Source organism: Neofelis nebulosa, chromosome 8 (assembly GCF_028018385.1).
Source record: "Neofelis nebulosa isolate mNeoNeb1 chromosome 8, mNeoNeb1.pri, whole genome shotgun sequence".
In the NCBI taxonomy this organism is placed as follows: domain Eukaryota; kingdom Metazoa; phylum Chordata; class Mammalia; order Carnivora; family Felidae; genus Neofelis; species Neofelis nebulosa.
The window spans coordinates 64,680,536-64,693,726 of NC_080789.1; the positions used below are offsets into that span (position 1 = coordinate 64,680,536).

Consider the following 13,191-nt stretch of genomic DNA (forward strand, 5'->3'; position numbering starts at 1 on the left):
TTAATCCAAATCCGTCCCTCCAGGAACAACACTTCTGACTCCCGCCGATCCCAAGTTTTTAAATGCTGAAATATTAACACTGAGCATTAACTGTCTTGTTAAGCAAAGGGCCTTTTCTACAACCTAGTCCATCTCGTTTCTGGTGCTACCTGAGCTGGACACAGTTCTCGCTCATGGTTGCTAGAAAAGCTAAGCCTAGGCCTCTGATCACAGGACCGTACGGCTTCAGTCCCACTCAGTCTAGGCCTAGATAAAAGAAATCTTATTACTGCAACTCTTAAGATTTTCCAGTTTCCTTTCTCATATACTGTACACAGGTAGTATTTTCAATGTGAATCCAAAGCTTGTCTGGTTCTCTGAAAACAATTTTTTTTTTTTTTTTTTTTTTGCCTTTTAGGTCCTTTACATTGTGATAATGCTGTATTTAAAGAGAATATTTAAATGTAATATTAAAGAAATATTCAAAAGAATGGTGTGTTATTCTTTATCCTGGCAGGCCACAAGTTAGTTACTTGTTAGACAAAGGGTGCTTCTCCAGCGTTGTATATAAAACCAATTAGGTCAGTTAGATATTAATGTTAACAACAGAAATGTTTTACGATGGAAAAACAGAACATTCTCTTTGGAGCGTCAAGAACTTGACGTGCATCGTATGCCCTAATGCACCCAAGCTGGAGCACGCCTGATGCTCCCCTGTTGAAGCTTTTCCCTGTCTATAGTCCGTATCCTGGGGGCTCATCTGCTAATCCCATTTTCTTTACAATCATATATATATAATTTTTACAGATTATGTATGCATCTATAATATATATAAAATTCTCTGTTCCTGGTTATCGCGTTAAAATCGAGCAGAGGATCAGTGTCAAATCCGTTCCCTCAGAACTTCCATCCCATCAGAAGCTTCTATCCCAACCGACTACGTCTCCATTAGTTACGTTACGTCCGTCTTGTCAAAGGAGCTTTAGCAAAATCATCCGAGTATGCAGAAGTCACTTCCAGCAACTGGTTTCAGGCAGTCTTTACTTGGCTTTAAAACAGTGCTTCATGCATTTAACAATAAGTTATTACATGTCACTAGTGTACAGGGACAAAAGCTAAACCCAACGTACTCTCGACGCAGACCGCTCCCGGGCTCCCAAGCAGAGTGGTCGTTAGTGCCTTGGAGGCTTAATCCAGGGCCCAAAGGCGGCCACTGGCAGTTACAGCCGGACTGCCGCAACTCAGCGGAGGTAGCAGAGTTTAAGATCTGTGGAGGCTGCACCACAGCCCGGAAATTAAGACAAGGGTGGGGTGAAGGCTATAAACATGGAAAGGGTCAAGTGGCACTTGTATTTCCTTGCATCATTGCCATCACAATGTTCCCATATATGAATAACTATTTGCTTTAAAAAAAAAAAAATGTTTCATGGACTTGGAGTGGTTAACCCAGTGAGGGGACCAAAAATAAAAATAAAAATAAAAAGCCTATTTTTGGTCACAAAAAGGATTGAGGGGAGCATCAAAGGACACGCACAGATGTAAATGCTCCAGTTTCAACAGGGCTGCCCCCATCCCCAGCCAGAAACTAACAAAAACCCAGCTGTAAAGAATGTGGCAGTGGTTAAGTCCGAGGCTGCTAGGACTTGCCCCACCTGGGGCAAAAGCTCACTTCCTAGGATCTGAACTCAAAACATCACAATTAAAGCCCAGTACGGAGGCTGCTGCCAGCTCTGGCTGATGGTGAGGAAGTTGGGATGACACTTCTGGTAAGAGGGTCTGTTTCAGTTCCAGCTCCCTCCCTCGAGGGTACCACGCTGGGAAGCCCGCGGGCACCTGCTCCTCTGCCTCCCGCACACCCCCGCCAGGGCACACAGATGCTTTGCCGGCCCGTGCTGTTTGGTACCACGCTGCCGTACTGTGTGACTGCAGGATGATGCCACCCGCTCCACGTTCATTCAGCGCCTTGAGCCGGTGTAGTTGATGGAAAGCAGGACCACGTTGTGTAGCAAGAGGGACAGCTCAGCTTCTGAAAACACCATCAATGTTAATGGTTTGGCCAGGGAACAGTCACCTGGGGGGGGTGGGGGAGGGGCAGGGCTTGATCCTGGAGTCGGGAAGCCAAGTGCAGGGAGGTGTGACATCGAGAGGCTACTGTTCTTGAAGGTCCCCTGCTTCACCCCAGTCCCTGCCACGTATGCTTTCGTTTCCTTCCACCAGGTATTCCTTTCTCCTCATCCTCACTTCTTGCCTCTCATGTGGTGGTGGGAAAAAACTCAGAGATGCTAATGGTAGTGAACACTAACTATTGTCACCCTTGGGATTCTTCTGCTAGAAGCTGGTGCTCTGGAAACATTTCTTGGCTCCAAGGAGATTAGTAGGCCTACCCTGCTATTCACAGGCTTAGAAAACATCAAAGCCCAGCCAAAGGTTCCAATAAGTGACTCACAGGCCTAGTACCCACCCTCAGATACTTTTTATTTAGCCAATTGTTTTTGATTTTGTGGGGTTTTTTTTTTAAAGATTTGTTTTTATTTTAAACTTAAAAAAAAAAAAAAAAAGTTTTATTTTTGAGAGAGACAGAGACAGAGTGTGAGCAGGGGAGAGGCAGAGAGAGAGGGAGACACAGAATCCGAAGCAGGCTCCAGGCTCTGAGCTGTCAGCACAGCCCGATGCGGGGCTCGAACTCACAGACCGTGAGATCGTGACCTGAGCCGAAGTCGGACGCCTAACCGACTGAGCCACCCAGGCGCCCCAAGATTTATTTTTTTTTTTTTATTTTTTTTTTTTTTTTTAAATTTTTTTTTTTCAACATTTTTTATTTATTTTTGGGACAGAGAGAGACAGAGCATGAACGGGGGAGGGGCAGAGAGAGAGGGAGACACAGAATCGGAAACAGGCTCCAGGCTCCGAGCCATCGGCCCAGAGCCTGACGCGGGGCTCGAACTCACGGACCGCGAGATCGTGACCTGGCTGAAGTCGGACGCTTAACCGACTGCGCCACCCAGGCGCCCCTATTTTTAAGTCATCTCTACACCCAACGTGGAGCTCGAACTCACAACCCTGAGATCAAGAGTTGTATGCTCTACCGACTGAGCCAGCCAGGTGCTCCAAGTGTTTCTGTTTTGAGTTTGAATGCCTTTAGACTGGCGCTTCTCACCCGGGATAATTCTATTCCCCCTTCCCCCACAGGACATCCAGCAATGTTGGGAGACGTTTTTTGATGATCAGAACTGGGGTGGAGGGCGCTACTGACATCTAGTGGGTAGAGGGCAGGGCTACTGCTAGATACCCTCTAACGCACATGGTAGCCCCCCAGGACGAAGCATCTGTAGTGCTGAGGCTGAGAAACTGGTTCAGACTGGCATGCACGTAGTCTTGGTTCCCCCAGTCCCCGCTACTGCCTCTTGTCTTGCACAGTCTACTTCACTACCTGCTTAGCCCCTGTAGGCAAATGAGTTTATACACAGGATAAGGGTCTCACAGTACTCACTCATCAACTCCAAAGTAATCTCAGAATAAAATATAAAAATTATTTGAATTTGAGTGGCATAACCGCAGGGATGGGTCTTACCTTTCAGGCTGCAGGAAATCTGTAGCCATTCTCCCAGCCAAGTTCGACACCTCTCTTCAGCGATATGGGTAGAATTCAGGCCACGAAGATAACAAGCCTATTATCACCCAGAAGAGAAACAGTCCTCAATAATCACATAGCAAGTATGGCCATGAACTGTAAACCCACTAATAATTCAAAACCTCTAAGTAAGTTCCAATCTCATCCCCACAAGAAACCTTTCTCTGTGGCAATCTGAACTACAATGGACAAGAAGACAAGCAAAGAGGACTATATAACCAAAAATAGTAGGTCTAAAGAACAGTGTCCCTGGTTTTTGAAAGGCCATAAGCCAAAACTACTCTGGGCAATTCCCTCCCATGAGTTCACTGAGGAAAAAAAGACACAGAAATGAAGTGAAAGAATAAAGAGTTTGGGCTTTGTTCTAACAACCAAAACATGGTGGGGGTCTCTGTAAGCTCCCAGTCCTGTGAGCTCAAAAGCCCACCAAGGATTGAGGGTTGATATTGCCATCAAATTCTTACCGATTTCACTTCCTGAGGGGTCAGGTGGCCAATCCCCAGCTTTGCCAAAGCTTTGTCCAGTTGGTGAATTACAGTGGTATGAGTCTTTAAACGGTGTCTCAACAAGAAAGAAGGCAGATAAGGTGTGAGAAGCATGGCTCGACTCAAGGCTTTCTGTAACGCAACGACACAGGAGGAGAAAGTCAGCACGGCATTACCATACACAGAACCTGAGGCAAGGCGAGGCTGCGGAACAGAGAAAGCCTCGAAGTGCTCACCATTTGCAAAGCATGGAGTTGGTTCATGCCCAGAGGATGGTTAGAGAAACACTCTCTCAGAGCCAGGATATCATGTATTGCTGGGTGGGTACCATGCTGTATCTTGGGAGAGCCAAGAGATTGGTAGAGGTTAGGAAGCTCCTGACTGGCTCTCTTTCCTAGTTTTAGTGCAAACTGGATCTAACAAGAGTCCTAGTTTGCAGGAAGGGTTAGCTAGAGGAATACCTTGGTGCACAGCTCTGTCATATGCCACCGGAGTCCTGCATCAGAAACGAGAGGGATAACCCTTTCTAAATAGCCAAGGATTTCTGGGTGGGACTGCTTCCGGAGAGCATGATAGATATCTAAGAAATCAATTTGTTGCTTTGGGGTCCAGAAATGTTGGATCAGTAGCTGCCTAGGAAACAGGTACCTGAAAGGAAAAGGAATCACAATGTCACTTGCTGAAACCGGCATCCTCAAAGCGATCTAAGAAAGCATTTGGCAGATATGAATACTAGGAAGAAGAAATGGAGACATTACTCCCTACCTCACTGTTCTGTAAATGAGTCTCAGACCAAGGTTTAAGAGACATGGAAGCACAATTTCAAGCAACATTACTGAGGTTTGTGAAAGCAAGCAGTGGTGGAATAGCCTCGCATGCAGTAATTGGATAAAATGACTCCTTTTGAACCAAAGCATCTGAAGAACATATGCTGGACAGACCGGGAGACAGATGCAGACAGAGCTGGTCATTATATGTGATGGTGACAACCTCAAGCTGTTGCACAGTCCGTATGTGTATACAAAATGTGAAAGTCAAATTTGTTTTTTAATTCATTTTCCGCATGTGTGGTGGTTTTAAAGCACGGCCACAAATGCTCTGGCAACCCTCTCATTGAGAAGGAAGGTCTATGTCCCCCTTACTTTTAAATCTGGGTGACTGATTCAACCAATAAAGCAGAGCAGAAGTGAGTCTTTGTGACTTCCAAGGCTAGGTTATAAAAGGCCACCCGGATTCTTATTTGCTGAAACACTCACCCTTGGAGCCCTGAGCTGCCTGCCATGTAAGAAGTCCTATTACTCTGAGGCCACCATATTAAAGAGGCCACATATAGGCACTCTGACAGTCCCAGCCTTCCGGCCATCCCTGCTAAGGCACCAGACATAAGAGTGATCTTAGATCATCCAGACCAGTCCATTCATCAGCTAAATATCACTGAGAGACTTCTGTCAACATCACACGGAAGAGAAAAATCAGTCACACACCTGAACCCTGCCCAATTTCCTGACCCACGAAACCATGAAAAGCTATTAAGCTTTGAGGTTGTTTGTTATGTAGCAACAGATAACTAAAACACACAAGATCAAAGTTTAAAAGTGTCATCTTTGGGAGGAGGGGGGGGCGTCTGGGTAGCTCAGTCAATTAAGCATCCAACTCTTGACTTCGGCTCAGGTCACACGGCTCACGGTTTGTGAGTTCTAGCCCTGCATTGGGCTCTGTGCTGACAGTGCAGAGCCAGCTTGAGATTCTCTCTCTCCTCTCTTTCAAGATAAATAAACTTAAAAAATCAATCAATCAATCAATCATCAAAAGTGTCGTGTTTGGATACAGAGTAAAGATTTATGTGATCAGGATATGAAATGCGTTTCTCTCCTAAAAAAACTGTCCCAAATTGCTAAGCCTCTCAGGGAGTGGGTTGCTGCCTCTAGGGATGATGGAAAAGGTCATAATCTTATTTCACAACACACAGAGGCAGCTGAGAGGCAGGAAAAGTCTACGCTACCTAGACCTACAGCTAACCCAGTAATCCAAGTGTTACCAAGTGTGGCTAATTAGAAGACTGGAGCAGGAAATGTGATAATCTCTGCCTATTTCTGAAATGGAAAGTTCTTCTTAAAATAATTTTGAATTAAAAAAAAAATCTATATATCTTCAATACGCTGGGAAGATAGAAGTCTGTACTCACATTAGCAAGAAGACCAGGTAGTTGGCAAAGGGTGGAATGGAAATAATACCTAGGAAAAGACACTTGGTGACGTCTCGGCGGAACTAAGCAGAAATAAACACAGACGCAGTTTTAACCCAAGTAAGTTCTTAATACAATGGACAATCCCTCCCCAACACTGTGCAGTAAATTTCTATTACAGCCCAGAGAAGGATCAAGCTTATTTCTATCTACCTCTAGTTGGTAAATTCCTTGAGGACAGAAGCCCTGATTTGTTCATTTTTGTATCCCAAATAATGTCTAGTACAGGGCCTGACATTATACCAAATCTCTCAACAAATTCTTCCTGATGTGCCAAACGGGTCCCAGGTTCTCGCTCTCAGTTTCAAAGTCACCACCAAAGTGAACACCATCAAGTCACTACCAAATACTACTTTCCTGCTGCCTTTGGGATCCTTGCAGATTTTTATGTATCAGAAATGAACTCGATTTTAGTGTCCACAACTTTCATTCAGCAAGGATGCCAGAATCTCTATGGAGCTCTGTTATAGAGGGCTACAACTCCGAATAAACCCAATTCTGACCAATAACCCGATGTTCTTACTTAGTTCGATACTTTGATCTCACAGCAGAGGGGAAAGGTTGATCAGTGGTGAACAAGATAGGAAAGGAAAAAAAAAAACAAAACAAAAAACACTTGAGATCTTAGTTAACTTTAATTACCTCACCATGAACTTCTGGGTATCTGCCCCTGGCCCATACCTGTCTCAAATGCTCCATCTCCCGGTATGAAAGTTGATGAAACTTTACATTGTGCTTCCACATATATGTCTTTATTCTTCTAGCCTTTTTGGCATCAGCCCAAAACATCTGCAATCCTGCCTCATTAAAGTAGAGGACAGAGTGTAATGTTATCCCAGTGTGAATCTTACCACAGGTCCCTACTCCATGTCTAACCCCAATGCACGTACTTGTCGCTCCCCAAAATTACTCTAAATCAGAGCTCTAAACTAGGACACTTAAAACTCTTGTGAGGCCAACTTGTATCTCTTTTCTCATTCTTTTCCCCTGCGACACAACACCTATCTCCCAGCCAAGCCGGCCTTCTGTGATCTACTATAGAATGGTCTCCCTCTTCTGGTTCATTGCCCGCTCCCTCCTTAAAATGAAAATCCAAGGGGTGCTGGGTGGCTTTGTCAGTTGAGCGTCCGACTCTTGATCTCAGCTCAGGCCGTGATCTCACAGCTTATGGGCTTGAGCCTCGCATCAGGCTCTGCACTGACAGGGTGGAGCCTGCTTGGGGGTTGTCTCTCCCTGTCTCTCTCTGCCCTTCACCTGCTGTACGCGTGTGCACCCTCTCTCTCTTAAAAGAGATAAACATTTAGAAATAAAAAAAATTCAAAAGCTCCCTAACTTCAGGAAGTCTTGCTCAATTAACCTTATCTTTTCCCCAACCAGATATTAACTTATCTTCTTTCTAGGACACTTTTAGAAATAGTATAATTCAACAGATTTCTATGGTTCAATTTTTTTCTTCATTCGATGATTATTCTTACATTTTATCTAGGGCTTTAGTTCTTAAAAATGCTTTCATATTTATGAATGAAATGATATAATGTGTAGGTTGGCTTCAAAATTATACAGGAGAAGGCAAGTGTATAAATGAAGTAAGACCGGCAGCCATGAGTTGGTAGCTGTTGAAGTGAGACTGAGTGTATGGAAATTCATTACATTATTCTCTCTACTTTTGTGTACATTTAAAACTTTACACAATCAAAAGCTTAAAAACAAACCAACCAAAATATTTTTTCGGACCTTTTTCTCATTTAATCATAGCTATAAACCGGGAGCAGAGAAAGTAGCCATTCTATTTCTACTTTAGATTTTCCATGAAGCTAGTAATAATCATGATAATATTCACAGCTGACAACATGGTACTTTGTTGTAATTGGTGTTATGATAAAAGTACAGAGTATAATAATAGAGATACATTTATTGAGCACATACTATGATCAGGCCATGAGTACTTTACAAATATTGATGTATTTAATCTTCACAACCATGTGGGTCAATAGGTAGGTTCTATTATTATTTGCTGTATTTTACAGATGAAAAAAACAAGGAACAGAGAGGTTAAGTAACTAGTCCAATCACATAGCCAGTGACAAGCTAGGATTTGAACACAGGCAGTCTGGCACCAGAGTGGACGTGTCATTATACCATCTCTTAGTAACTAGCTCAGCTTTGATTTTAATGAAAACATCCAGAAAACAAGTATATGTAGTGCAATTTCCACAATACGCTACCTATAGATTTGTGATAACCATTGAACCACATCTGCTTATGGGCCAAGTCCACTGATAAATCACAGGGCAGGTCTGTGCAGCCATAGACGTCTGGCCTGGTGCATGTCAAAGAATTTCCGTAATAGCTGCGTATGGTTAAGAAAAGTGCAAAAATACCTATAGGCATCCCCCTCCAGATGCTCTCAGAAGTTGTTGTCATAATACTTTTCTAGAAACATTCTCCAGAAGTGCTAACTTAAAAGAATTCGTTTCACGCTCAAGCATTTATGACACAGAAACCACCCCCCCCCCCCCCAGCTCATATCACATAGCAGAACATGCAAACACTCTTACTCATTCTAACTCTTTGACATTGCTCATGAACTGATTCAAGGGATTTCTGTTTTGGTTTTACCTTTCATGAAGATTGTGTACAGGACATAGAAGCGGGGGAAATGACGACCCAAGAAACGATGGTATTTCCCATTAATCACTTTGGTCTTGGTCACCACATAAGAAATCAAGCTCTTCACATCTGCCTTTGGAGAAAGGTGGAGGTTTGAAGACCTACAAGGAAGATCAAAGAGACTATCTGGGCATCAGTCCTGGAGTCCGTCCACACTAATGTAAAACACCAGGTCTCAGGGAATGTATGCTAAGGCCTGAAACTTCTGAAATCCAAGGAAGATCTTGGGCTCAGGAAGAGATAAGCGATCAGAAAAGAAAAACAGATCGGGCAGATGAAAGATCAGACGGGAAGGAATGTTGGGTGTGGGTATGAGTCTGCAGGGAGCGCAAGGCCTGAGGGACCATTTGAACAGCAGGCTAAGGCCAGAGAGATGGGATCCAGACCAGCAGCCGTAAAGCTGGAGTAGAAAAAGGGAGGCTGAAAGCTCGGAATACGTGGGGAATTCGGACAATATGGAGCCCTGAAAGTTGAAGCGGGTCAGGAAGCCATATGACCAGTAGGGATCGGGGTGCGAATTCTGAGCAGAATCAAAACCCGGGGCTAGGACGTGTAATGCTAAGAATTAAGAAAAGGCATGCAAACAAGGTTGAGAGACTGGAAGGGCCTGAACATCAGAAACGCTTTCCTTTCTCCCACGTCCCTCACCGAGGGGCCCCCCAGGCCAGGCCAGCGCGAGGGCGAGCAAGTTGCAGCTTCCGGGTGACATAAGGTCCGGGGGTGACCGCCGAACCCCACAGACCAGCCCGAGCCCAGCACACCCTGGAGAGCGCCATCTTCACAGCGAGGGCGGGAGAGAAGGAAAGAGGTCGTCTTTAGGTCAAAGTTCACTGTACGTCACGTTCGTTCCAGAACGCATGCGTCTTTCCTGAGCGCTGATTGGTATCCATAGACGGCCTGTCTGAGGCTCCCCTGGCGAGGAACCGATGCTAACTAGGTGGCGAAAGAAGGAGCAGGATTGGATGCAGCCAGTATTTCCTTGTTTAAAAGCGCCGGAAGCGGGTTGTCCCGAAGGGAATGAGGACTTACGGCAGTGGTTGGTTTTGCGATCTTGAGGACGTCCTCTGAGGACCTGCTGACCCCTCGCGATTCACTAGGGCTTCCTAGCGCCTCCCTTGCCCTCTGTCCTTACTCCGGACTTCGGGGCCTTGAGGCGGTGGAGGGGGGTTGGGGGGGGGGGGCCGGTACCAGGTGTCACGGTGGCAGTGACTGGGGCCAAGGCGCCTCCTGGGGGTTGGGGCCCGAGGCGCCCTCTAGTGGCGGTGGCCGGGAACTGTCCAGTGTCAGTCGTGGCGATGAGGGAGCGGCCCCTGTGCGCACCAAGTACCTTTTTACTTTAGCCAGCTTTTTCCAAACTAGGTTTGTGGGAAGGTGTCTTTCCTTAAAAGCCTCCTGAAGACCAAGGTCGGGTCTGAAGTGTCACTTTTCCGAGACGCTTTCTCTGTCCACTTTATCCAAAGTAATGCCAACAAAAAGGATACACATTTTCCTCCGTCACCTAGCGTGTGTATATGTGTGTGTGTGTGTGTGTGTGTATATATATATATATATATATATATATATATATATATATAAAATGTAATACATTATATATGTATTATACATATATGCGTACATGTGTTATATATAATGTATTATACATGTAAACGTACATGTGTTATACATATATACATATGTGTTATACATGTATACATACATGTATACATTATATACATATGTATAATGTATATATATATACACATTAACTTAAATTGTAGTTAACATGCACGTGCAATATTGGTTTCAAGAGAAGTTAGTGATTTATCCCTTATATACAAAATCCAGTGCTCATCACAAGTGCCCTCTTTAGTACCCCTTACCCTTCTAGCCCATCCCCCACCTCCCTCCCTCCATCAACTTACCACTTACATTGTTTATACATTTGTTTCCTTGTTTGGCCGGCTCCCTGAACTAGACTGAGGGCAAGCACCTTCCTGCCTTGTTCACTGCTGTACCCTACCCCTAACAATAGGCGCCATGCCTGGGATGTAGTAGGTGTTCAATAAATATTTTTGAGTTAAACTAATTACTGAAACTGGGAAGGATTCTTAGAGGTGGTGCTTAGCTGCTGCCCAGAGTTAGTTTGCTGTCTTGAGTACATATGAATATTTACCCTACATGGAGAGTAGTAAAAAGCATCCTATTGGTAAACAGGATCTAGGTTCAAATCTTAGCACTGCCATTTCCTTTAGTGTATGTGACCTTGGACAAGTTACTTTAGCTCTATTTATTCTGTAAGAGTACTCATTTGATAAGAGTTCTGTGAAAAGCCAAGAAAAAAATGGTTGTGAAAACTCCATATGACCCTTAATGGGTCAGAGAGTTTCATATTAACATAGACTGTTTATGACTACTGCTCATGAAGTCAGAAAATGTTCTGTAAGTGATGGTCTCTACAATTGTTGGGTAGATGAGGTGGGCAGGATAGAAAGTTGACTAAAACATGATTTCAGTCTTCAGGCAGTGTCTAAGTTCTCTCAACTGTTATGTATCTCAAGAATATTTAGCTCTATAGGTCTTGATCTCAGGGTTGTGAGTTCAAGCCCCATGTTGGGCTCCACGCTGGGTGTGGAGCCTACTTAAAAAAAAGAAAAATATTCAGCTCTAAAATTCTAGAACACTCATGGAAAGAAGGGGGCAAGATCAATCAGAGACACTTTTGTGGAGGAAATAGGCAGGTATTGTACCTGGAAAGATGGAGTCGAGGGAGCAGTAAAACAATATGGCAGGAACACAGGAATTCTTTCTTTCCTTCCTTCCTTCCTTCCTTCCTTCCTTCCTTCCTTCCTTCCTTCCTTCCTTCCTTCCTTCCTTCCTCAAATACATGTTTATTATTTAGTGCCTCTCCCTCCATGCCCCCTCACCACAACATACACACATAAGTCTTGCTGGTTCAGCCTTCTAACTATTTCTTCAGTCATCCAGTTTCCTCTCTCCTGTGCCACCACCCGCCTTTGATCTAGAAGACTGGATCCGCTTCCTTACTGGTTTCCCTTTCATCTGTTTTGGCCTCCTTCCAACCAGTTTTCTATTCCATAGCCAGAGAAAGCTTTGAAAATTGCAAATCTAAGCTTGTCACTCCCCTTTATAAAACCTTTCAAGTTTCCTCTGACTCTTAGGATAAAGTTCAGACTCCTTAACCTGGCCTACAAGGCTTTGCATTATTGACTTCATCCTGTCTTCCCAGCCTCCTTTCATACCGCCTCGTGTCTTGTCAACCCCTTCGCTTTCTATGCTAAGAAACGTTAGCCTTTCAGTTCTACTTTAGGCCAAGCAACCTTATGCTCTGGGCTTTTGCATGTTGCTCTTTGCTTGGAGTGTCGTCCCTCCCTCCCAGTTTGTCTTTCAAGTTCCAGCTGAAATGGTAATAATAGCTAGCGTTTATTAAGCAACTACCATGTGCCAGCAATGTTCTTGATGCTTTCTGTGTATTATGTCATTTAATCCTCAGTATAACTTCATGAGGTAGATACTGTTGTTAACCCCACTTTATTATTTATTTATTATTTTCTTTTTCATGTTTATTTATTCTTGAGAGAGAGAGAGAGAGTGACAGAGTGAGCGGGGGAGGGGCAGAGCACAAGAGGGACACAGAATCGGAAGCGGGCTCCAGACTCTGAGCTGTCGGCACAGAGCCTGACGCCGGGCTGGAACCCACGGAATTGTGAGATCTTGACCTGAGCTGAAGTCGGATGCTCAACCGACTCAGCCACGCAGGCGCCCCAGCTCCACTTTATAAATGAGGAAAGGGAGGTTAAGTAACCTGCTCAAGATTTGAGTCAGGATTTGAACCCGGACTGGGCACGTGAATTACTGCTGCACTGTACATAAACAGCACTTGGAGAAAACTATTTTTTAATCCCACAGATTTAGGTTCCTCTGTTGCTCATCTATCTTGTAGCTAGGTATACTTGTCCTTAATAGTACTTAAAATGATCATAATTAATCAGCTGTGGCATTATGCATTTCATGAATTCCATGGAATTCTAAGCTCACTGTATTTATAGTCCCTCGCACAGTGCCTGGGACACAAGATGTGCTCATTAAATATTTGTTACATGAATAAGTATTTTATATACCTGAATATAAGGTAGTGTTTTATTTATTATTTATTTTTTTATTTTATTCTGAAAATAATTTTG

General features: G+C 44.1%; 1 protein-coding gene across 12 annotated transcripts; it reads right to left on the bottom strand.

Annotated features, from left to right (window-relative positions):
- Window positions 1–1,003: 1,003 nt before the first annotated feature.
- Window positions 1,004–10,156, bottom strand: LETMD1 (LETM1 domain containing 1). Of its 12 annotated transcripts, none has more exons than XM_058742788.1 (9): window positions 10,040–10,156; window positions 8,960–9,111; window positions 7,022–7,137; window positions 6,281–6,363; window positions 4,557–4,743; window positions 4,332–4,433; window positions 4,075–4,227; window positions 3,551–3,647; window positions 1,004–2,005 (listed from the first exon to the last, which is right to left on the bottom strand). In XM_058742788.1, the coding sequence occupies exons 2-9, from the start codon at window positions 8,964–8,966 to the stop codon at window positions 1,935–1,937; spliced, it is 816 nt and encodes a 271-aa protein (XP_058598771.1). In that variant the 5' UTR covers window positions 8,967–9,111; window positions 10,040–10,156; the 3' UTR covers window positions 1,004–1,934. The 12 variants fall into 12 exon arrangements, with proteins under 12 accessions (XP_058598771.1, XP_058598772.1, XP_058598768.1 ...); XM_058742789.1 differs by having other exon boundaries at window positions 7,022–7,141; window positions 10,040–10,151; XM_058742785.1 differs by lacking the exon at window positions 10,040–10,156 and adding an exon at window positions 9,659–9,816 and having other exon boundaries at window positions 8,960–9,132.
- Between the last annotated feature and the right edge of the window lie 3,035 nt (window positions 10,157–13,191).